The sequence below is a fragment of the Culicoides brevitarsis genome, chromosome 2, assembly GCF_036172545.1.
Source record: "Culicoides brevitarsis isolate CSIRO-B50_1 chromosome 2, AGI_CSIRO_Cbre_v1, whole genome shotgun sequence".
NCBI classification, from domain to species: domain Eukaryota; kingdom Metazoa; phylum Arthropoda; class Insecta; order Diptera; family Ceratopogonidae; genus Culicoides; species Culicoides brevitarsis.
In genome coordinates this window covers 32,899,700-32,923,923 of record NC_087086.1, presented here as the reverse complement: position 1 = coordinate 32,923,923, position 24,224 = coordinate 32,899,700, and the positions used below count along the sequence as shown (strand labels likewise).

Sequence of the window (24,224 nt, the reverse complement as noted above, 5' to 3'; positions counted from 1 at the left end):
TCGAAAAAATTACAAATTTTCGAATATTTTCTTTAAACTTTTAATTTTATTTGAATTTGAGAGAATTATAAAAAAATTATTTTGAAGAAAAAAAAAAAGAATTTTACAAATTCAAAGTTTTTACTGAGGTTTAACTTCGAAAATTTGCGGATAAAAATTATCAAATCTTAAATTTTCGAAAAAATTTAAACGAAAGTCGAACTTCAAAATTTTTTTCCAATTTTCTTTAAACTTTAATTAAATTTGAATTTGAGCTTCTAAAATTACAAGAAAAGTAAATTTCGAAAGAAAATTTCTCGCAGTGAATTTCGAAAATTAAAGTTTTCAAAACAAAAAAATTATATTTCAAAAAATTACATTTTCAAAGATGTTTAATAACTTCGAAAAACAAAAAATTCGAATTCAAATTTTCGAAAAATATTATTTAAAGCCTGAATTTCGAAAAATAAAACTTAATGTGTCGAAAAATTCGCTCGAATTTAAAAAAAATTAATTCTGTGTTATAAAAAATTTACAAAATTTGATGTTTAAAAATTTTTTAAATTTTCAACATTTTTTAAATTTTATTTCTCAACAAAATTCACATGAAAGTCGTTGATAAATTCGTTGCTTTCATCAGTCAGGTCAAAAATTTTTTATTGCACTCATTACATGACATCGTGGCGATATTAGGGGATCAAAAACAGGCCTCAATTCGCATTTGCATCCATTTTCCATTAAAAAAAGCATTCTATCGTACAACAAAATGCTTTCAATGAACGGTGAAAGGACAAGTCGCAAGAGATAGAAAATTACAACTCTCTTCCATTCCTTCAAATATTTCGAAATTTCTTCTGATTCAACGTCTTCTTGAGGAATTTTAATATCTGAGCCACTTAAAGCCTTCTTGCAATACTCTTTAAACGTTAAATTTTCTTCATAGCGCACGTTTTTCAACCCAGAATGACGTTTTTCGGGGAAATATTTCACAATGAGCGTTTCAATTGTCGCTCGATATGAATTTATTTTAAAAAATTCAGTTTTTTGTGGTTTTTTGATATCGTTGAGGTACTTTTCCTTGGCGTGAGTTGCTGATTCAAGGGCTTCATAACTCAAGTTGTATCGATTTCTGCCTAAATTTGTTAAAAATTGGCTCAAAGGATAACTGAAGTAGCTTTTGGGTGCTCTGCCTTCCATGAGATATGTTGCTTCTGTTGTGAGTTTCATGTAGCAACAACCAACAATGTTCAAAAATTTCACTTCTTTCGATTGCAAGAAGGATTTTAACAGCAAAACGGCAAGATCTCCACACGGATGAAGCCCAATAAGACCTAATTCAAGTTTTGGCAAAGGATTAAAATTATTTTTGATTGTCATGAGAACATCTTGAAAGTCATTTTCGTTTTTTAAGCACTTTTCCATGTGAAAAATTCTCGCTGGCGGATCTTTTTGAACATTTTTCCGGAATTTTCGTTCAAGATTCTCGTCAATTTTGCGTGCTTCAGCTGTTAAAGCGCAATTTTGCTCTATGCAAGTCATGTCAATTCCCAATTTGTACTGCAAATGTCGCGATAAATGTCCTAAGCCGGAGCCAAAGTCAATAATTGTTCTCACAGGTAAGCTTTCATCACAGATTTTAACCATTTTTTGTATTTCATGCAACTTTTTCGGCTTAATTCTCTTCTCCAACTCCGTTTTTATCTTTTCATTCAAGCATTTTTTGTCATCAGAGGAGGATTTTGGGTCACACGGAGCTCTGGAAAGACAAAAGGCTTCGTCGAGCTTCTTCACAGCCAGCAGCGAGAGTGGTAAAATGCATTTTCTATCAATTTTCACGGGGGAAAGGAGGGTTGAAACTAAATCCTCGTACAACGAGACATCTTCTAAGGCTTTGAATGACGAAGGAAGGCAATTCCAGTAATCACAAACCAAAAAATCCTACAAAAAAGGTAAGTTTTAATGAAATTTTTCACGAAATTAATGATTTTTTACCAAAACATAGGCATCGACGATCCACTTGAAGATGTCATAAACCTTCAATAGCGTTTCCAGCTTATGTCGGATGCAAAGTTCATCCATTTTTCAGTCATAAATTATCGAAAACAGTCTAAAATATGGAATTGCAGTGCAGCAGTCTTAAAAACAAACAACATTTTCAAATGTCAGTTTTGACGTTTAACGTTTGTTTACGTTTAAATTGTTCCGGGAAAATGTTCTGAGCTCAAGTTTTCAAGCATTTTTGAGTGATTTTAGTTAAAAATTAACGTAAAAAGCAATGTCGGTGGTAATTGAGACAACAATCGGTGATATTACCGTCGATTTGTTCCTGAAAGAGCGCCCACGGGCCTGTTTGAACTTCTTAAAGCTCTGCCGCTTGAAATACTACAACTACAATTTATTCCACACGATTCAAGAGCAGTTTATAGCACAAACAGGCGACCCAACAGGCAAAGGAGATGGCGGAGAATCCATTTTTGGCGTCCTCGAAGGCGTTCACAAAAGATATTTCGAAGCTGAAACGGTGCCAAAGATTCGTCACACCGAACCTGGCTTACTTTCAATGGTTGGTGCCGGCGAAGGACTCATCGGATCGCAATTTTTCTTCACTCTGGGCGCAGATTTGCTCTCGCTCGACGGCATTCACTGCGTTATCGGCGAAGTAACGGAAGGACATGAAGTTTTGGCGAAACTAAATGAAGCTATTTGCGATTCTAATGGGCGCCCGTACAAAGATATCCGCATAACGCACACCGTCGTACTCGATGATCCCTTTAACGATCCCCGAGGCTTTCGAGAGCCATCGAGAAGCCCTTCGCCAACACCTGCGAGACTAGCGGGAGGACGAATTGCAGCCGATGAAGAGATTGACGACACCGAAGGCAAAACGGAACAAGAAATTAATGAGATGATTGCTGAAAAGGAGGCAAAAGCACGCGCTACAATCCTCGAAATTGTCGGAGATTTGCCGGATGCGGATATGGCACCGCCCGAAAATGTCCTTTTTGTCTGCAAATTGAACCCTGTTACCACAGACGACGATTTAACGATCATTTTTTCGCGTTTCGGCAAAATTGTGAATGCTGAAGTCATCAGAGATCGCGTAACAGGCGATTCCCTTCAATATGCCTTCATAGAATTCGAAGACAAGAAAAGCTGCGAAGAAGCATATTTCAAAATGGACAATGTTCTTATCGACGATCGTCGAATTCACGTGGATTTCTCCCAAAGTGTGTCAAAAATTCAATGGAAAGGCAAAGGACGCTGGACAATAAAGGAAGACGAGCCGAAAAAAGGACCAAAAAATCAAAAATCCTTCGAAAAAAGAGACAGAAGTCGCTCACGTGAACGAAATCGGTACAGAAAAAGCCCAGAAAGACGTGACAATCGAAGAAACGATTACAGAAATCGTAATTATGAAGACAGAAATCAAAGAGATCGAAGTTTTCGTGAGCGTCGTGAACGCAGAAGTCGTTCGCGAGACGATCGCAGAGACCGAAAACGATCAGTTAGTCGTTCGCGAGATGATAAGCGCAGAAGAAACCACTCGAGAAGTCGTTCGGTAGAGGAAAAACGTGTAAAAAGACGTTCTCGAAGTCGTTCACGTGATGAAAAGAGACGAAGAAGCCGCTCACGTGAAGAAAAAAGACGGAGAAGTCGATCAAGAGAGGAAAAACGAAGGAAAGAAGACACAAGAGGCGAAAAACACAAGAAAAAGAAGTCAAAAAAGTCTAAACGGAGATCAAGTTCTTCAATGAGTTCAAGTTCGGAATCGGGTCGAGAACAAAAACGAAGTCACAGACGATAGTTGTGAAGAAATTTGATATAAATTCTATTTTAAAATAAAATAGAATAAAAACAAAAAATTATAAAAAAACCGAAGAAGAAGAAAAATTTTTACCGCGACTTTTTGGATTTTTCTCGCCATATTTGCCCAACTTAAAAATTCATATTGTAGTAACAAGCCATTCCTTATTTTGTAAATAGTCAGTAACACATTGTAAATACTAAATTTACTCGTTGTTTGACACTCAGTACGTTGCATTGATAACACGAGAAGTAGTAAGAAATGGAGAGTTTGTGATGATTCTAAGCGCACGATTTTGTCCACATTGTAGCTCATTTATTTCTGTGGGGTTGCCCAAAAGAATTTAACTGCAATAGTCCAAATGAGGTCCAAATGATGCTCTTTCGCTATTATCTTTAAAACTAGACTTGTAGTGCTCTTAAAGTTCAATTTTTCGTCGATAATTATGCCCAAATACTTTACTTGATTTACTATTGTGATGTTGTCACTTGCATATTGGTCGCTCCCCATGATAAGCGCTTTCGATTTCGAGACATTTAGCATTTTTTGAATAAATTTTATTCACATCGTTTGCTACAACTCATATAAGCGTGTCGTCAGCGAAAAGGTTAATATTGCATTTTTCGAAATTCAAGACAATTTCATTCAAGAACAATATGATTAAAATGCACGAAAGTTCATAACATCATTCTATTCATTCATAAAAAAAATAAGCTACAATGAATGCTTGTTCTATCAATCACGTTTTTACCAAAAAAAAAAAAAATTAAAACAAAACATACATATCAAAAAACGTCTCGAACGCACAAAAATGCTCAAACATTTGAAGTTACATGTCGCTAAAATCGTATATAAAGCAGATGAAATACATTTATCGCGACAGTAAAACTTCAGAGACGGATCAAAATGAAGTTATTCCTAATAATTTTTTGGATTATTCCTGCTATAGTTGCTCAAGCTCAAGATCCTCCTTATGGAACACCTATTACTGATAGTACTGAAGTTGCGAAGTTAGGATGCCTCGTTCTAGTTAAATCTACAAAAGAATGCAGCGGAGTCAGTAAGTTTTCTGTATCTGAAAATTTGAAGTTTTTGTAAAAAATTTAAGTAATTTGACAGTGGTTGGTCCTCGACACGTCGTAACTGCAGCTCAATGTGTAAGCCAAGGTGCCAAAGTAGCAGCATCTGCCACTGTAACATCCGTCGATGCTAATGGACAAATCACTTCTAATTCAAAAACCGTAAAAGTAGACAAAATAGTCGTGCATGATAGTTATGCAGGAGGTGCTAAGGAAGCTTCGATAAAAATTAAAAACGATATTGCCTTCCTAAAGTTGAACACAGAAGTGAATCCATTATTTACAGATGGAACATTCAAAAAATGTAAAATTTCACCGACCAAAGCGGAAGACGGCACCTCAGTGTTGATAATTGGCAATCAAATTGTAAATGCGGCAGCAAAGACTTTGGGTCTCGTAGAGTACTCAACAAAAATAAGAACTAGCAACATTTGCAAATCTATTACAGATCCTGGAAAAAAAAATGGATATTGCGATACATTATGCACTAGTGAAACAAAAAACCTATATTGTCCGGATTCCGTAATAGGCGGCGGAATGTTTGATACCCAAAAAAGCGTTGTTTATGGAATTAATCTTGGAACGACTTATATTCTCTGTAATTCAGGCACCACATATTTTGGACTGAATTTGCCGGGATTCGCTGCGTGGATTGACAGGCAAATAAAAGCTTATCCTTAAAAATTTTATTTATTCATTTTTTCTCTTACACCCAGAATGCGTAGTGGAGATTTACCATTACTTGAAATGTTGTTAGTTAATGCTAATGCAAATTTTTTGAAATTCAGTAAGAAAATATTCGGACATTGAAAAAATCAATTTTTGAACTATAATTTGAGCTCAGAACATGAACTTCTTCAAAATATCTCTTCAAAATTTTTTTTCTTCAAAATAAGGACCTCCCCAACTGCCTCGTCAATTTTTTCAGTAATGGCTATTTTCCATTAAATGTGCTTGTGTCAGCTACTATTAATGCTGATGTACCATTAATAAGAGTTGGCTTACCCCTTACTAATGGTAGATCAGCATTGTATGCATGTAGCTGGTGTACCATGATTAGTAGTTGCTCCAGCCCTTAATCTATGTTGGACTAGCACTACTAGTATGTTGGGCAGCTGATAGTGAATGGTCCCTCAGCATTGATAATAGCTGGGCTACTATGAATAAACACTTAGAAAGGCGGTTTTTAATGCTGGGCCATTTAATCATGGTAGATTACCATTAAATTTTTCTGAGTGTAGTAAAATTAACCCTTCAGCTATTACTGTTATCGATGAAATTAATACTTATTTTAGTTTTATAATAGAGGTCATAAAATTTTAAAATTAACTTAAATTCATACTCAAATTCAAATTAAAATCAAATTCATTCCTCAGATCAGTGTCCCATTGTCTGTATTTGCGTTTTGTTGCTGTTGATGCGTTTTAGTTCTGAAATGATGTTGAAGAAATTTATCCCTTCATGAAAAACACTGTTTCGTGAGTAGTTTGTTCGAGACAATGGGATTTGCAATCTGGAAAAAGTTTGACTTAAAGTTATCTAAAATGAAATAAGGCATATTTTGAGAGTTTCGTTAACAAAAATACTTTTAAAAAATATTTTTTTCTATAACAAAAATCATGTGTAATTAATGAAACTGTCCAAATAAAATTAAATAAATTTTTAAAAAATATCTGTTTTGTTATTTTCTTTTGTCCAAATGTTTTTGTTTTTTTAGGATAAAAAAATTAAGCTTTGAACAGAATTTTATGCTACAATTAAACTAGAACCAACAAAAGTTTTTTTTGTCAACAAGTTAAGCTAAATTTTTATTTATATTCATTGATTTAATTTTTCATTCAAAATTAAAACTTTTCTTTGCAATCTATTTGAACGACTATATTTCGAAATTCGAACTTAATAAAATTTGTTTTAATTTTCGAACAAAAAAGTCGAATTAATGTGTGTAACATCCTGAATTCTATTCATTCATTAAAAAAGGTAAAAAATGCAAGTTTCTTCTATTAATCACGTTTATGTAAAGAAAAAAAAAAATGTAACGAAATATTATGCATCGTAAAACGGCTCAAACGCACAAAAATGCCCAAACATTTAAAGTTATGAAGCAGATGAAATAAATTTATCGCGACAGTTAAACATTCAAATACGGATAAAAATGAAGTTAGTCAAGTTAGTTAGATCTACAAAAGAATGCAGCGGAGTCAGTAAGTTTTCTGTATCTAAAAAATTTGAAGTTTTTATATAAAAACAGAAAAAAATTCACAGTGATTAGTCCTCGACACGTCGTAACTCCAGCTCAATGTGTAACAGAAGGTGCCAAAGTAGCAGCATCTGCCACTGTAACATCCGTCGATGCAAATGGACAAATCACTTCTAATTCAAAAACCGTAAAAGTTGACAAAATAACCGTGCATTTCAAGTACCAAGGAGGTGCTAAGGACATTTCGAAACGTATTAAATACGATATTGCCTGTCTTAAGTTGAACGTAGAAGTGGACCCATTATTTACAGATGGAACATTTAAACAATGCAAAATTTCACCGACCAAAGTAGCAGAAGGCACCTCAGTGTTGATAATTGGCAATCAAATTGTAAATGCGGCAGCAAAGACTTTGGGTCTCGTAGAATACTCAACAAAAATAAGAACCAATGCCGTGTGCAAATCTCTTACAGATCCTCAGAAAAGAGATGGATATGTTGATACATTGTGTACAAGTGATACAAAAAACACATTTTGTGCAGATTCCGTAATAGGCGGCGGAATGTTTGATACCAAAAGAACTGTTGTCTACGGAATTAATATTGGCACGACTTATATTGTCTGCAATGCAGGCGTCACATATTATGCACTGTCGTTGCCCGGACTCGCCTCGTGGGTAGCCCTTCAGACGAAATAATAACCTTGAATGCACGTCGTTCGATATGGCAATTTCATCAAAATTAATACGCCATTTTGGTATCTTTGAATTAGTTAGAACCTAAAAAGTTAAAAAAAACTTCATAAAAAGTATTTTTTAAAGAAAAATTCATATTCAATTATAAATATTAATGATAAATTTGTCCAAATAAATAAAAAACAAACAAAAAAAAAAAATTAAAAAACCTTTTAAAAATGCAAATTTCAATATTATTGTTAAATGATAAACTTTGAACTACTGAACTTAAAAAAACTGAACGTTTTATTTGAATTTTTTTTGAGACTGATTCGTCGAAAATCAATCTTTTGCTTTTAGTCTGCTCCAAATTTATTTTGAACTTTTTTTCCGAAATTTTTTTTTTTCAGAATAAGGAAGATAAAAAAAATTTGTTGGTTTGAAATACTTTTTCACTCAAAATAACAAAATTTAAACAATTTTTGATCATTATCAATTTTTTAATTGTTGTACATTGAGTTTCGATAATTTAAAATTGATCTCAATGTATTTAAGTAAAAAATTTTTTTTGACAATATTTTTAAAGAAGAAAGATTCAATATTAGGCGAATAAATTTAATATATCCATTTTTCGTCACCCCCCCCTCCGATTTTGTCGAAAAAATTCAGAGGGAAAAATAAAAATTAAATATAAAATACAAATATTTTTGACACTTTTTGGAATTTTTATATTAAAAAATCATTAAAAAGTAATGGTTATGGAAAAATTATACAAAAAACCAAAGAAATTCGCTTAATTAAGAAATTTTCTTTTGAAATATTGAAAAAAAATTTTTGAAAGTCACGTGACCAAATTTACTTTTTTCAAAAAATTTTATTTTGTGGAGATTTTGTTTGATTTTTCTTTACTTTTAAGTTTAAATTTTAAAATTATATTATCTAGAATTATATAAATGTTTAGAATCATCGTTTAACGTCTAAAAACGTTAAAAATTAAAAATAAAAAATTCAAAAATATTTATTTTTTTATTTCCCCCCCCCCTCGTAAAAATCCTCATGGGACAAAAAATGAAAATATTAAATTTATTCGCCTTAGTAATATAAATATAATAAAAGTAAGTAATTAAAATTTTTTAGTAAAAAAAAGTCAAATACTTTTTTGTGACCCTGCATAAATTTGGATATTTTGAAAAAAAATTCTTTTGAACTTTTTTCTTTCGAAATTCGACAAAAAAATTCGAAATTCTTTTTTTTTCGAAAATTTGATTTTTTTTAAAGTTAAAGTTGATATGTAACATCCTTAATTTTATTCATAAAAAAAAAGAATTTTAAAAATGTGTATTTGTTGTATTAATCACGTTTATGTGAAAAAAAAACTTGTAAAAAAATGTTATACCTCGCAAAACGTCTCGAACGCTCAAAAATGCTCAAACATTTCAAGTTACATGACACTAAAACCGTATATAAAGCAGCTGACACAAATTTGTCGCGACAGTAAATCATTCAGCGACGGATCAGAATGAAGTTATTCCTTGCCATTTTTTGGATTATTCCCGCGTTGGTACGAGCTCAAGGTCCTCCTTACGGAACACCTATTACTTCTGCTACTTCAACTATCAAAGTAGCATGCGTTGTTTTGGTAAAATCTACAAAAGAATGCACCGGAGTCAGTAAGATTTTTTCTGTCTGAAAATTCGTCTCAGCTGTTGTAAAGAAAAATAAATTTTGCAGTGGTTGGTCCGCGACACGTCGTTACTGCAGCTCAATGTGTAACCAATGGAGCAAAAGTGGCGAGTTCTGCTACCGTAACAGCCTGCGAAATAAATGGTCAAATTATTAGCAGCTCAAAAACCGTACAAGTGGATAAAATAATCGTGAACGAGAAATATATTGGCGGTTCAAAAGACGCATCGACTCTTGTACAGAACGATATGGCTTTGCTTAAACTAAACCAAGCAGTGGATCCATTACTTAGAGATGGAACATATAAAAAATGTTCAATTGCACCGACCAAAGCAACAGAAGGAATGTCTATGCAAATCGTTGGCTACCAAAAGACAACAGAGAACTTGGGTCTCGTACAGTACGCAACAAAAGTTAGATCCAGCGACAAATGCGTTGCTATTACAGATCCGGCAAAAGCTAAAGGATATACCGATACAATTTGCACCACTGAAACGAAGAACACATATTGTGATGATACCGTGATAGGTGGGGGATTGTTTGATAAGAAATACGAAAGAGTCTATGGATTGAATCATGGAACTACTTTAACAGGTTGCAATACAGGCGTAACATACTTTCACTTGTCTCTAACGGGATTCTCTAAAGCTATTCAAAATCTTATTGCAAAATATCCGTGAAAAAGTTATATGAACTTTTGAATGAATTCTAGTTATTTATGAATTCTAATAATTTTAGTTATTTGAAAGTTGGTCTACCCTTACCATAGAAGTTTAAAAAGATAAATAAATTAAAATGATTTTATTCATAGATACAGTTTAATTTTTTTTGAGTCTCCAAATTTAATACAAATTACAATATGTACAATGTACAGTTTTGAGTTATAAAATGATTAAAAATGATAAATTAGAGCCCTGTGACAAATTTTTATCCATTTGGAGCAAGATTTGACAAAAATTGCTTTGACACAGTTTTTGGTTTAGTTTTGCTCTTGATGTAGTTTTCTTTTTCTTTTTTGTAGGAAAAAAATTTTTTCAGTTTCAATTTTTTTGCAGTTTTCAGTTATAAAATGATTAAAAATGATAAATTAGAGCCCTCTGACAAATTTTTATCCATTTGAAGCAAGATTTGACAAAAATTGCTTTGACACAGTTTTTGACACAGTTTTTTTGCTCTTGATTTAGTTTTCAAATCAAAACTATGTCAAAGGAAAAAAATTTTTTCAGTTTCAATTTTTTTGCAGTTTTGAGTTATAAAATGATTAAAAATGATAAATTAGAGCCCTCTGACAAATTTTTATCCATTTGGAGCAAGATTTGACAAAAATAGCTTTGACATTGTTTTTGACACAGTTTTTGATTTAGTTTTGCTCTTGATTTGGTTTTCAAATCAAAACTATGTCAAAGAAAAATTTTTTTTTCAGTTTCAATATTTTGGCAGTTTTGAGTTGTAAAATAATTAAAAATGATAAATTAGAGCCCTCTGACAAATTTTTATCCATTTGAAGCTTCTTGATTTAGTTTTCAAATCAAAACTATGTCAAAGGAAAAAAATTTTTTCAGTTTCAATTTTTTTGCAGTTTTGAGTTATAAAATGATTAAAAATGATAAATTAGAGCCCTCTGACAAATTTTTAATTTGAAGCAAGATTTGACAAAAATTGCTTTGACACAGTTTTTGACACAGTTTTTTTGCTCTTGATTTAGTTTTCAAATCAAAACTATGTCAAAGGAAAAAAATTTTTTCAGTTTCAATTTTTTTGCAGTTTTGAGTTATAAAATGATTAAAAATGATAAATTAGAGCCCTCTGACAAATTTTTATCCATTTGAAGCAAGATTTGACAAAAATTGCTTTGACACAGTTTTTGACACAGTTTTTTTGCTCTTGATTTAGTTTTCAAATCAAAACTATGTCAAAGGAAAAAATTTTTTTCAGTTTCAATTTTTTGGCAGTTTTGAGTTATAAAATGATTAAAAATGATAAATTGGAGCCCTCTGACAAATTTTTATCCATTTGGAGCAAGATTTGACAAAAATTGCTTTGACACAGTTTTTGACACAGTTTTTTTGCTCTTGATTTAGTTTTCAAATCAAAACTATGTGACGAATTCCATATTGAAACGACCGAGTCCAGAAATCATGTCTTCCGATTTCAATGAAACATTGGGGGATGAAAGACCTATAAAAAATAAGAACTTTTGCGTTTTTGGATTTTCAGATTTCCCCCCCTATCGGGCGTGGGGGGGAAATAAAGGTTTTTCGTTTTTCAGCCATAACTTCCCAAAGGATTACAGTAGATTCAAAAGTAAGGGCTTGTTGGAAAGGTCTTGGCAAGAGCTACAAATCATGGAAGAAAATTTTTTGACGATACTCGGATACTCAAAAGAAAGATCTTTTTACGTACTATAAGACTGCATATTTAGATTTTCAAAATTTGGAGGTCCCTCGAACAATTTTTAGGCCATTTTTACAGTTTTTGAGTTATAAAATGATTAAAAATGATAAATTGAAAAAAAAATTTCAAAAATTTTTCGAAAATTTTTGGGGGGGAAAATTTTGAAATTTTTTTTTTCTCCTAAAAAAATTTCAAACGAATATTTTCCATAGCCGGAAAACAATTTTTGGTGAAAAATGGCCTAAAAATCCTTGAGCCTAAAAGACATGAAAATTTTTTATAAATTAGGCCCTCTGACAATATTTTTATCCATTTAAGCAAGATTTGACAAAAATTGCTCGAACAATTTTTTATGTTTTGTGGAGAAAAGTAATGTACACGAGACGACAAATCATATGGGTGAAAAAAAAATTTCAAAAATTTTTCGAAAATTTTTGGGGGGGAAAATTTTGAAATTTTTTTTTTCTCCTAAAATGTTAGTTGTCTCGTGTACATTACTTTTCTCTATGAAACATATGCTCTCAAACGAATATTTTCTAAGATATAGCCGGAAAACTCAATTTTTGGTGAAAAATGGCCTAAAAATCATAGAAATTTGGAAAAAATTGTTCGAGGGACCTCCAAATTTTGAAAATCTAAATATGCCATCTTATAGTACGTAAAAAGACCTTTCTTTTGAGTATATGGACACCACTGGACACTCCGAGTATCCCCCCTTACCCCTTACCGTGAAAACTATTTTTCAAAAATTTTCCGACATTTTCCGAGAAAAGTCAAAAAATTTTCTTCCATGATTTGTAGCTCTTGCCAAGACCTTTCCAACAAGCCCTTACTTTTGAATCTACTGTAATCCTTTGGGAAGTTATGGCTGAAAAACGAAAAACCTTTAAAATCAAAACTATGTCAAAGGAAAAAAGTTTTTTCAGTTTCAATTTTTTTGCAGTTTTGAGTTATAAAATGATTAAAAATGATAAATTAGAGCCCTCTGACAAATATTTATCCATTTAGAGCAAGATTTGACAAAAATTGCTTTGACACAGTTTTTGACATAGTTTTTTTGCTCTTGATTTAGTTTTCAAAACAAAACTATGTCAAAGAAAAAAATTTTTTTCAGTTTCAATTTTTTTGCAGTTTTGAGTTATAAAATGATTAAAAATGATAAATTAGAGCCCTCTGACAAATTTTTATCCATTTGAAGCAAGATTTGACAAAAATTGCTTTGACACAGTTTTTGACACAGTTTTTTTGCTCTTGATTTAGTTTTCAAATCATAACTATGTCAAAGAATTTTTTTTTTTTCAGTTTCAATTTTTTTGCAGTTTTGAGTTATAAAATAATTAAAAATGATAAATTAGAGCCCTCTGACAAATTTTTATCCATTTGAAGCAAGATTTGACAAAAATTGCTTTGACACAGTTTTTGACACAGTTTTTTTGCTCTTGATTTAGTTTTCAAATCATAACTATGTCAAAGAATTTTTTTTTTTTCAGTTTCAATTTTTTTGCAGTTTTGAGTTATAAAATAATTAAAAATGATAAATTAGAGCCCTCTGACAAATTTTTATCCATTTGAAGCAAGATTTGACAAAAATTGCTTTGACACAGTTTTTGACACAGTTTTTTTGCTCTTGATTTAGTTTTCAAATCATAACTATGTCAAAGAATTTTTTTTTTTTCAGTTTCAATTTTTTTGCAGTTTTGAGTTATAAAATAATTAAAAATGATAAATTAGAGCCCTCTGACAAATTTTTATCCATTTGAAGCAAGATTTGACAAAAATTGCTTTGACACAGTTTTTGACACAGTTTTTTTGCTCTTGATTTAGTTTTTAAAACAAAACTATGTCAAAGAAATTTTTTTTTTTCAGTTTCAATTTTTTGCAGTTTTGAGTTATAAAATAATTAAAAATGATAAATTAGAGCCCTCTGACAAATTTTTATCCATTTGAAGCAAGATTTGACAAAAATTGCTTTGACACAGTTTTTGACACAGTTTTTTTGCTCTTGATTTAGTTTTCAAATCATAACTATGTCAAAGAATTTTTTTTTTTCAGTTTCAATTTTTTTGCAGTTTTGAGTTATAAAATGATTAAAAATGATAAATTAGAGCCCTCTGACAAAATTTTTATCCATTTGGAGCAAGATTTGACAAAAATGGCTTTGACACAGTTTTTGATTTAGTTTTGCTCTTGATTTAGTTTTCAAATCAAAACTATGTCAAAGAAAAAAATTTTTTTCAGTTTCAATATTTTGGCAGTTTTGAGTTGTAAAATAATTAAAAATGATAAATTAGAGCCCTCTGACAAATTTTTATCCATTTGAAGCAAGATTTGACAAAAATTGCTTTGACACAGTTTTTGACACAGTTTTTTTGCTCTTGATTTAGTTTTCAAATCATAACTATGTCAAAGAATTTTTTTTTTTCAGTTTCAATTTTTTTGCAGTTTTGAGTTATAAAATAATTAAAAATGATAAATTAGAGCCCTCTGACAAATTTTTATCCATTTGAAGCAAGATTTGACAAAAATTGCTTTGACACAGTTTTTGACACAGTTTTTTTGCTCTTGATTTAGTTTTCAAATCATAACTATGTCAAAGAATTTTTTTTTTTCAGTTTCAATTTTTTTGCAGTTTTGAGTTGTAAAATGATTAAAAATGATAAATTAGAGCCCTCTGACAAATTTTTATCCATTTGGAGCAAGATTTGACAAAAATAGCTTTGACACAGTTTTTGACATAGTTTTTGACACAGTTTTGCTCTTGATTTAGTTTTCAAATCAAAACTATGTCAAAGAAAAATTTTTTTTTCAGTTTCAATTTTTTGGCAGTTTTGAGTTGTAAAATGATTAAAAATGATAAATTAGAGCCCTCTGACAAATGTTTATCCATTTGGAGCAAGATTTGACAAAAATAGCTTTGACATAGTTTTTGACACAGTTTTGCTCTTGATTTAGTTTTCAAATCAAAACTATGTCAAAGAAAATTTTTTTTTTCAGTTTCAATTTTTTGGCAGTTTTGAGTTGTAAAATGATTAAAAATGATAAATTAGAGCCCTCTGACAAATTTTTATCCATTTGGAGCAAGATTTGACAAAAATAGCTTTGACATAGTTTTTGACACAGTTTTGCTCTTGATTTAGTTTTCAAATCAAAACTATGTCAAAGAAAATTTTTTTTTTCAGTTTCAATTTTTTGGCAGTTTTGAGTTGTAAAATGATTAAAAATGATAAATTAGAGCCCTCTGACAAATTTTTATCCATTTGGCAAAAATTCCAAAATGTTCCAAATGGATAAAAATTTGTCAGAGGGCTCTAATTTACAGATTTGACAAAAATAGCTTTGACACAGTTTTTGACATAGTTTTTGACACAGTTTTGCTCTTGATTTAGTTTTCAAATCAAAACTATGTCAAAGAAAAAATTTTTTTTCAGTTTCAATTTTTTGGCAGTTTTGAGTTGTAAAATGATTAAAAATGATAAATTAGAGCCCTCTGACAAATTTTTATCCATTTGGAGCAAGATTTGACAAAAATTGCTGTGACACAGTTTTTGACATAGTTTTTGACACAGTTTTGCTCTTGATTTAGTTTTCAAATCAAAACTATGTCAAAGAAAATTTTTTTTTTCAGTTTCAATTTTTTTGGCAGTTTTGAGTTATAAAATTATTAAAAATGATAAATTCAAAAAAAAAAACATTCCAAAAATCAATAAAATGTTTTAGAAACTATTGAAGTTTGTAAAAATAAAACTTTTTAAAAATATTAGCGAAATTCAAGAATAAAATTAAAAAAGTTAAATTTTCACTAAAACTAGTATTCATTTTCATGCTTTTTTATTTTTTTTTGTTCTTGTCTTCATTAATTTTACAGCGACTTGATTTAGGACTTTCTTTTATTTAAGGTTTGTGATTTTTTTTAAAATTACAATTTGAGATCTCATTTTTTTTAAAAAAGTGTTTGAATTTGAAAAGTTAATGAACTTCATGAAATTGAGAATTTTAATTTCTGAAATTGAAATTCGAGATCCATACAAACTTTGTAACGAAATATCTCAAGTTTGGCTTCAAAAATCTCTGTTGATTTTTTTTAATATTTTAAGTTTAACTATTAGAAGGTTTCGGAACAAAAATATTACAATAATTAAAGAGGAAATTGATGAAAAATGAAAAAAATTTCAAAAAAAAAAAATTTTCATTTAAACAAAACATCTGTTCATGTTCAAAATGGCAGTTTTTTTACACAGACTGCACGATTTATACGCTGTACGTCTCATTTTCGTCACTCGCGTCACTATGGATTTCATCTGAAAGTCGTCACGAGCCTCGCGAATTCCGAAACTCGAAATGTCATTTCAATCGAAATTAATTTGTTGGATCCAGAATCTTGCAGAACGACAGACAAAATCGCAAATTTGCATCGATTCGAGAAAGTTTACGGCGACAAAAACTTGACGTGAAAATGTCGGAAAATCGCGAAGAGATTTTGGCGAATTTTCAGGTAAGTGAGTTGCAGCGCGTTTCTTGCGCGTGGTCTCGTACTTTTTTTCTTCTTTCTTTCGCTTGTTTGGAATTTCATGAGTCGTAATTTCCTTTGTTTCCGTGTCGTCACAAGAGATTTTCTTTTTTTTTCCGCGTACAAAGCGTGCTTGTCTTGACAGAGTTTGTAATTTTTTTTGTTGGTTTTTCTTTTTCAGAGCATCACAGCTATCGACGACGTCGCTGTGGCCATTTATCACTTGGAGGAAAATGATTGGGATTTATTGGTGAGTCATTTTTTCGAGAAATTTTGAAATCATTTTTAAAAAAAATTTTTTTTTAGACGGCTGTTAATAACGTATTGGGCTCACAAGATGTTCCTCCGCCGCCTCAGATGCCCGCACCGATACCCATGGATCTCGAACAGAGCGGAAATTCCGGAGCGGGCGACGTTTTGATCACAGCTCCATCCTCGCCCTACAGACACCCGACAAATCCAGCGACGTTGTTTAACAATGCAGCATCCGCTTTTAGTGCATTTGGTGCAGGTAAAAAAAAAAATTTTTCAATTTTTTGTGTGAAAAATTAATTTTTTTGGATTTTGCGAAGATTTCGCATTTGAACCGTATTCGACGAATTACGAGTACGGAAATTTCTTCGATTTTAGTCCAGCGTCAGCAAGCAACAATGCGTCTTCAGTAGGAACGCTCTTTGAGTCTCTGGCAGCTGGAGGTACTCTCAATCCTAGTTTAGAATGTTTTTCGTTATTTTTCGCTTTTTTGTTCCCATCACATCCGCTTTTTGTCGTTTTTGTCCCTTTTTTCGAATTTTTTAACAATTTTTCACTAATTTTTTTTGAAAATTTATAGGTCCATCTACCTCGCGAGGCACTTCAACGTCCTTCGGCAACGGCGAGACGAAAAATTTGGAGGATCAGGAAACGCAGGAAATCACTTTTAACGTTCACTTCAACGGGAGAGTCTATAAAATTCCCATTTCCAACACTCGCACGATCGCAGATCTCAAAAATGAAGTGCAAACCGCAACCGGAGTTCAAGTTTGCCGTCAAGCGTTGAAGGGATGGGCAGATAACGTGCAACGCAATGCCCAAAAATCGAATACCGTGTTAAAAACACTTCATTTGGAGAAGCAAACTGATGTTATTTTGACAGATTTGTCTGGCGAAGGGTTTTTAAGTGATATGAGGTAAGAGTTTTTTGTGTTTAAATGTTGAAAAATGTTAATTTTTTTAATTTTTCGTATTTTAGTAATGGCTTGAACAACGGAACACGTCCCGAAAACCAAATCTACACGCTCAACATCACAATTAAAGCCACGGGCGAGCTTAAACAACTCAAATTTCACGGGAACCAAACAATTTTGGCGGTCAAAACAGACGTTTATACCGTCACAGATATCCAAGTGCGTCACCAAAAGTGGATTGGCTGGCCAAATGGTGTCTCAAACTCAATGATACTCGCTGACACGGGCATCGGCATCGAACATAACTTTACACTCGAGTCGACGCGTGACGTGAGAAACGAATCCGGAAGCTCTCACAACACCACGGGCGGAAATGTCGTGGAAATTGACTCGGAAAGTGAGGAATTTGAGGATGCCGAGGGCTTTGACGACGACATTTTCACGGATACAGTGACAAGTAGTCGGAATCGCTTGAAAAATTTGATTCCTGATAAAGTTGACGATGAAACTGTGGGCTGTATGGAATTTATACAGAACTATGAGGAGCGTTACGGGATCCAGCATCCAGTTTTCTTCCAAGGAAGTCTCGAGGAAGCTGTTAAAGAGGCCTGTCAAAAATCTGCGAGAGAGGTAAGACTTGAGAAATTCATTTTTTTTTAACTAAAATTTCATTAAAAAATTTTTTTAGCGCAAATTACTCGCAATTTACTTACATCACGACGGAAGCGTACTTACGAATGTCTTTTGCGGGCAACTTTTGGGACACGAATCCATCGTTACGATGTTCCTCGATAATTTTGTCGTGTACGGATGGGATTTGACAAATGAACATAACAAAAACTTATTCCTCACATCGATTTCGATTTGTGTAAACCAGGCGGCGGCAAGTACGGTCCGTAGCATTCCCACAGAACATATGCCAACGATATTGTTAGTTGCGAAAAACAGAAGCCAGTGCGAAATTTTCTCTGTGATACATGGTAAGATTCGTTTTTTACCTCAAAAAGTAATTAAAAATCTAAAAAATCGAGAAATTTTCTTAAAAATCATCGAAATAATCCAGAAATTATGGAAAATTTTAAAATCTTTTGAAGAAAATTTTGTAAAATTTTTAAAAAATTTTCATTAGAGTTTAAAAAATGAAAAATCGAAGAAATTTTTGGAAATTTTAAACAAATTTGAAAAAATTTTTCAAAAGTTATTCAAAATGTTCATCAGAGGTACAGAAAAAATCATCAAAATTTAGTGAGTTTCGAAATATTGAAAAAAACTTTTGAATTTTTTGGTAAATTTTTAAACAATTTTGAAGAGTTTCTAAAAAATTAAAAGAATAATGCTAAAAAATCATAAAACTTTCGAAAAAAATAACAAATTTAGAAAAATTTAAAAAAAAATTAAAAATAATTTTAAAAATTTTAAACAAATTCGAAAAAAAAATTCGGAAAAATATGAAGAAAACAAAAAAAAAATCGAAAATAAATTAAAAAATTCGGAAAAATTTATGAAAAATCACGGAAACTCGAGAAAATCTCATATAAATTTTAAGAAAATTTTCTGAAATTGTAAAAAATTCTTAAGAAATTCAAAGAAAACCACGAAAGAAATTCAATAATTCGATTAAAATTTAAGAAAAATTACAAAAATTTCGAAAAATCTCCCAAAAAACATTTTTAATACAATTTTTTCTACTTTTCCATAGGAAACATTGGTCTCGACGACCTCTACAGCTCCCTAATCGAAGCACGTGAAAGTTATGCCGAACAAATGCGCATCGAAATTCGCGAAGAGGACGAACGCCTTGAACGGGAACGCGTCAAGATGGAACAAGACGAAGCATATCAAGAATCCCTCTCAGCAGATCGTGCCAAGGAAGAGGCACGCAAGCAAAAAGAACTTATGATGGCGACGGAACGTTCGCGCCTCGAATCTGAACGCGCAGAAATACTTGCCAGAAAGGAGTCGGTGCGACAAGAAGCGGAACGTGCATTGCCGCCAGAGCCTGAACAACTTTCCGGACCGGAAATCACGAAAATTCGCATCCGCACGACAGATGGCATGATTGAGAGGCGCTTCTTGGCGACAGATACGTTACAGGTGAGTTTTAAATTTTTTAAATAAATTTAATTTTATTTATTTAAATTAATAATTTAAAAATTGAAATTAATTCTTTAAGAAAAATTATTAATTTCTTTAAAAGAAATTAATTAAAAATTTTTTAAAATTTTTTTATTAATTTTTTTTTAAAAGAATTTGAGCTTTAAAAATTTTTTTTTTTAAATTATCTATTTTAATTTAAATTTAATTAAATTAATTTTAAAATGAAAAAGTTTTAAAATATTATTTTAAATTTTATTTAAGAAAAAATATTTTTTTTCGAATGTTTTAGAGAATTAATTTATTTATTTATTTTTTTTTTTTTTGATTAATAAATTAATTTTAACTTGTTTAAATTTTCAATAAAATAAATAATTTCTTAAATTAATATAATTAATTTATTTAATTTTTGTTTTCAGACACTTTTGAATTACGTTACCTCCAAAGGATTTCCAGTTGACGAATACAAACTTATTTGCACTTTTCCAAAGCGTGAAGTAATTACATCAAATTTAATTTTTTCCCTTAAAAACTCTAAAATTAATTTTTTTTAGCTCACCGGAATGGATGTCACGAAAAGCCTGAAGGAGCTCAAACTTTATCCGCAAGAAACTTGCATCTTGGAAGAACGATGATTCATTGCGGAAGACCACAACTCTTAACTTTAACACTTCTATCGTACTATATCTTCAACAAGAAGCCCTCTTTCTATCAAAATTGCTTTAAAACTTCACATTATCAAGACATATGTACAGCTTTTCAACTTTTTCGTAGGACAGGATTCTTTTTTCTTTCATTTTTGTCTCTCAACAGGAAAAAAAACTAAATAAACAGAGAAAAAGGGGCTTAAAAACTTTGCGTGAAGGACTAGAAATTAAAGAGATTGATTTAATGCATAATTTAACTAAAATATATGAAATTAAAATGTAATAATATTAATGAATAATTATAATTATCACAAAAAAATTGTCAGCAAAAAAAAATAAAATATTAAAGAATTTTTTAGTGAAAAAAAGTGTTTTAGAATGTTTTTTATTTGATTTCATTTTAGGCGTGTTTACACAATTGTCGAAACGTTTTTAGATTATTTTCGAGTGAAAAATATTGGTTTTTCCTGAAAGTCAAAAAGTTTATACTTGGGTTTGTTCGACAAGGTCAAAATTTTATGGAAAATTTTAAAAAATTTCTAAAAATAATTTATTTTGTAATCAAAATTTTACTTTAATAAATAATTTTTTTATTGTAAAATTTAAATATATATTTTTTTTTAATTTTTTTTTTATTAAAAAATTTTTTTTTATCAAAATTTCAAAAATTTTATTCTTAAAAAGTCACAAAATTAATTTTTTTACAATTTTTCATCTTAAAATTGTGACCACTTAAAGATTTTAATTTTTTAATTTCAATTTTTTTGTAATGAATTTTTTTTATTATTTATTTCGTGAAAAATTTTGTAAGTTTAATCTTAAAAAAATGTTTGAAAATCTTAAATTTGAAAAAAAATTCAAAAAATATTTATTTTTTTTAAATTCTAATTTTAAAAATTAACATTTATTTTAAAAATTTTATATAAAAATTAAAAATAATTTTTTTTTATTTTATCTCAGTTCAGGTCAATGAACTTAAAACATACAATTATCATAATTTGACAGTCAAAACATGCATTAAAAACCTTGATATGATAAAAAAATTCATCAAAAAAAAAAAAAAAAATTACGATGTAGGAAATAATGCTTCATGTTATTTTTTTTTCTTCTATTTTCATTTCTTTATTCAGCTGTTTGAAAATTAAATATTTTTTACTTTTATCAAAAAAATTTATTTGACATTTTTTGACATGTTTAAACAGCGGGTATTAGCTGGTATTCGAGAGCTTTTCCGTCTTAGCAACGTCTAAAAATGGCAATAAAGATAAAAAAAAATATTAGCAATTACACAGCTTTTTTGTGTTTGTCTAAAAGGCTAAAAACATCAAAAATAATGATATAAAATAGAAGATTTTAGATGTGAGATATCAGTTGGGGCCAAGCCTCTAAACTTTACAGTAAAACTGAATTGAAGTGAATTAAGTGAAAAAATATTAAAAAGTGAAAAGTGATAAAAAAAAATAAAATAAAATGAAATTTTGTGGCTTATTAGCGCTGTTGGTTGTTGGTAAGTTTTTTTTTAATAAAAATTATATTAAAATATTTTTTATATTTAAATATTTTAATATAATTAATTTAAAATTTTATTAAAATTTATTTTTAAATTTTAATTAATTTAAAGCTTAATTAATAAATATTTTTTTTAAATAATTTTTTTTAATTTTTTAAATATTTATTTCAAGAGAAATTTTTTATTTCTCTATAAAATAAATAAATAAAAATTATTTATGAAAATTTCTGACTTCAAATCACATAAAAATTTAAAAAAATATTTTAGAATATATTTGAAATATTTTTGTTCAATTGAAATAAAAAAATAGATTTTTGTTTTTCGACTGTATTTTTTTTTTGTTTTTAAATATAAATTACCTTAAATTTTTTTTTCAAAAAAATTTAGAATATTATGATTCTGAAGTTGATTTTGGATTTTTTTTTATAAAATTGAATTATAAAAATAATTAAATTAATTTTTTTTAAATTTCTTAATTTTATTAAAATTTATTTAAAAATTATTTATTTAAATTAAAAATTATTTTTCACTTATTTATTTAATTTTTTTAAATTATTTATTTATTATTATTTTAAATTTAAAAAAGTTTAATATTTAACATTTTTTTATTTTATATTTTTAGGCATCAATGCTCAAACTCCAACAAATTATCTCCATCCAACCGGTGCATCATGGGACTTTGTCGTTGTCGGAGCAGGAGCTGCTGGAAGCATCATCGCTTCTCGGTAAATTTTTACTTCTTTTAAAAAAATTTTTTAATTTTTAATAAATTTTCTTTTTTTTTTCAGTTTATCCGAGGTAACATCGCAAAAAGTTCTCTTAATCGAAGCTGGCGTCAGCACCAAAAAAGCCCTATCCGACATCCCATTGGCTTCTGTGATGCTCCAAGACGACAATACCTACTTGTTCCCATACACAAATGAAGTTGAGCCAAATACCTGTCTCGCTATGCAAGACCAAAAATGTGCATATCCCCGCGGAAAAGGTCTCGGCGGCTCGACACAAATTAACGCCATGATGCACGTGCGCGGTTTGAAGGCTGATTTCGATAAATATGTTGCTGATGGCTTGACTGACTGGACCTATACCTCAATTTTGGACAATTTCAAGAAACACGAGCAATACAGTTCTGCCGGAGGAAGCGGCGGAGTGATTACTGGATCAGCTCATGGTACTTCGGGTCCCATGATGACTGAATTTCCACGTTTCCGCACGGAGCTGGGAACAGCTTTTCTTGCTGGAGCCCAATCCCTTGGCATGACACATGTAGATTACAATGCCTTGAACGTCAATTTGGGACATGCCATTTCGCATTTGCAGGCAACCACGGACAGAGGAAAGCGCGAAAATGCCGGAATTGAATATATTACCGAAAGAGCGGCTTCTCGTTCGAACTTTAATATCACTTATGAGTCGCATGTCACGAAAATTGTCACAAATGTCGCCACAATGAGAGCTACGGAGGTTCTTTTCCAAAAAGGAGGCATTTTGTATCGTGCCCCAGCGGTGAAAGAAGTCATCGTCTGTGCCGGCGTCATAAATTCCCCCCAAATTTTGATGTTGAGCGGTATTGGACCTGCTGCGACACTCGCCACACACTCAATTCCCCTCGTTGCTGACTTGCCTGTCGGTCAATACATGAGCGATCACGTTAGTATTCTCGCCCCAACTTATACCACGAACACCACGGGCAAAGATATCGACTTTATCGGGTCCGTTCTCAACACTTTGGGTTGGCTTATCTCCGGAGGCACTGCAAATTCCATGCCCAATGGCATCGAACTCGTTGGATTTGGTCGTGTACATAACTCGGAGCAACCCACGGGCGTTCCCGATTACGAAATGATGTTCACTGCCGCTTCATATGCCACGGATGGCGGTCTTTATCAACGAAAAAATCACCGAATCTCCGATCCTTACTTCTCGGAAATCTTTGGTCTCTTGAATTCCATGACGAATGACACGATGTCGACCGCTTGCATGGTTCTGCATCCCGAATCCGTTGGATACATGACAATTCGTGACAACAATCCCTTCAGTGCACCCAAAATCCATCCAAATATGTTGTCACATCCGAATGACGCGGAAATTCTTTTGGGTTGCATTCGACATGCTCAAAGTATTTTCAACTCGAATGCCATGAAAAAGTTCGCGCCGCAATTGTATCATCTCAATATTGCCGAATGCAATGCTGAGGTGCCCGATTCTGATGAGTACTGGAAATGCGCGTTCAAATATTTGGCTACGTCGATGTATCACATGGTTGGCACGTGTCGCATGGGACCAGCAACGGGCGATCCAACGACAGTAGTTACGCAAGATCTCAAGGTCAAGGGATTCTCGAATTTGCGAGTTGCCGATGGATCTGTTATTAGATATTCGATTTCGGGACATACCGCAGCAGCAACGATGATGATTGCGGAGAAAGCTGCCACGAAGATTAGAGCTGATCATGGACTGTAAAGATCTAAAAATTTGATTTGTTAA

General features: G+C 31.2%; 5 protein-coding genes across 6 annotated transcripts; 4 read left to right on the top strand and 1 right to left on the bottom strand.

Annotated features, from left to right (window-relative positions):
- Window positions 1–574: 574 nt before the first annotated feature.
- LOC134831927 (methyltransferase-like protein 25B) lies at window positions 575–2,097 on the bottom strand. The gene is made up of 2 exons (XM_063845766.1): window positions 1,972–2,097; window positions 575–1,917 (listed from the first exon to the last, which is right to left on the bottom strand). The coding sequence occupies exons 1-2, from the start codon at window positions 2,056–2,058 to the stop codon at window positions 625–627; spliced, it is 1,380 nt and encodes a 459-aa protein (XP_063701836.1). The 5' UTR covers window positions 2,059–2,097; the 3' UTR covers window positions 575–624.
- Window positions 2,098–2,185: 88 nt separating this feature from the next.
- LOC134831924 (peptidyl-prolyl cis-trans isomerase sig-7) lies at window positions 2,186–3,848 on the top strand. The gene has a single exon (XM_063845764.1). It carries the CDS (start codon window positions 2,255–2,257, stop codon window positions 3,782–3,784), a length of 1,530 nt encoding a protein of 509 aa, XP_063701834.1. The 5' UTR covers window positions 2,186–2,254; the 3' UTR covers window positions 3,785–3,848.
- A 796-nt stretch (window positions 3,849–4,644) lies between these two features.
- Window positions 4,645–5,544, top strand: LOC134828983 (uncharacterized). Its single transcript, XM_063841976.1, has 3 exons — window positions 4,645–4,666; window positions 4,734–4,844; window positions 4,904–5,544. Exons 1-3 carry the CDS (start codon window positions 4,645–4,647, stop codon window positions 5,542–5,544), a joined length of 774 nt encoding a protein of 257 aa, XP_063698046.1.
- A 10,620-nt stretch (window positions 5,545–16,164) lies between these two features.
- Window positions 16,165–20,550, top strand: LOC134828606 (FAS-associated factor 1). 2 transcript variants are annotated; one of them, XM_063841587.1, is made up of 10 exons: window positions 16,165–16,305; window positions 16,502–16,570; window positions 16,627–16,831; window positions 16,893–17,015; window positions 17,153–17,489; window positions 17,552–18,116; window positions 18,175–18,466; window positions 19,186–19,580; window positions 20,000–20,077; window positions 20,135–20,550. In XM_063841587.1, exons 1-10 carry the CDS (start codon window positions 16,267–16,269, stop codon window positions 20,213–20,215), a joined length of 2,184 nt encoding a protein of 727 aa, XP_063697657.1. In that variant the 5' UTR covers window positions 16,165–16,266; the 3' UTR covers window positions 20,216–20,550. The 2 variants fall into 2 exon arrangements, with proteins under 2 accessions (XP_063697657.1, XP_063697658.1); XM_063841588.1 differs by lacking the exon at window positions 16,893–17,015.
- Window positions 20,551–21,697: 1,147 nt separating this feature from the next.
- On the top strand, window positions 21,698–24,200 carry LOC134828982 (4-pyridoxate dehydrogenase-like). Its single transcript, XM_063841974.1, has 3 exons — window positions 21,698–21,734; window positions 22,360–22,462; window positions 22,526–24,200. Exons 1-3 carry the CDS (start codon window positions 21,698–21,700, stop codon window positions 24,198–24,200), a joined length of 1,815 nt encoding a protein of 604 aa, XP_063698044.1.
- The last annotated feature ends 24 nt before the right edge of the window (window positions 24,201–24,224 follow it).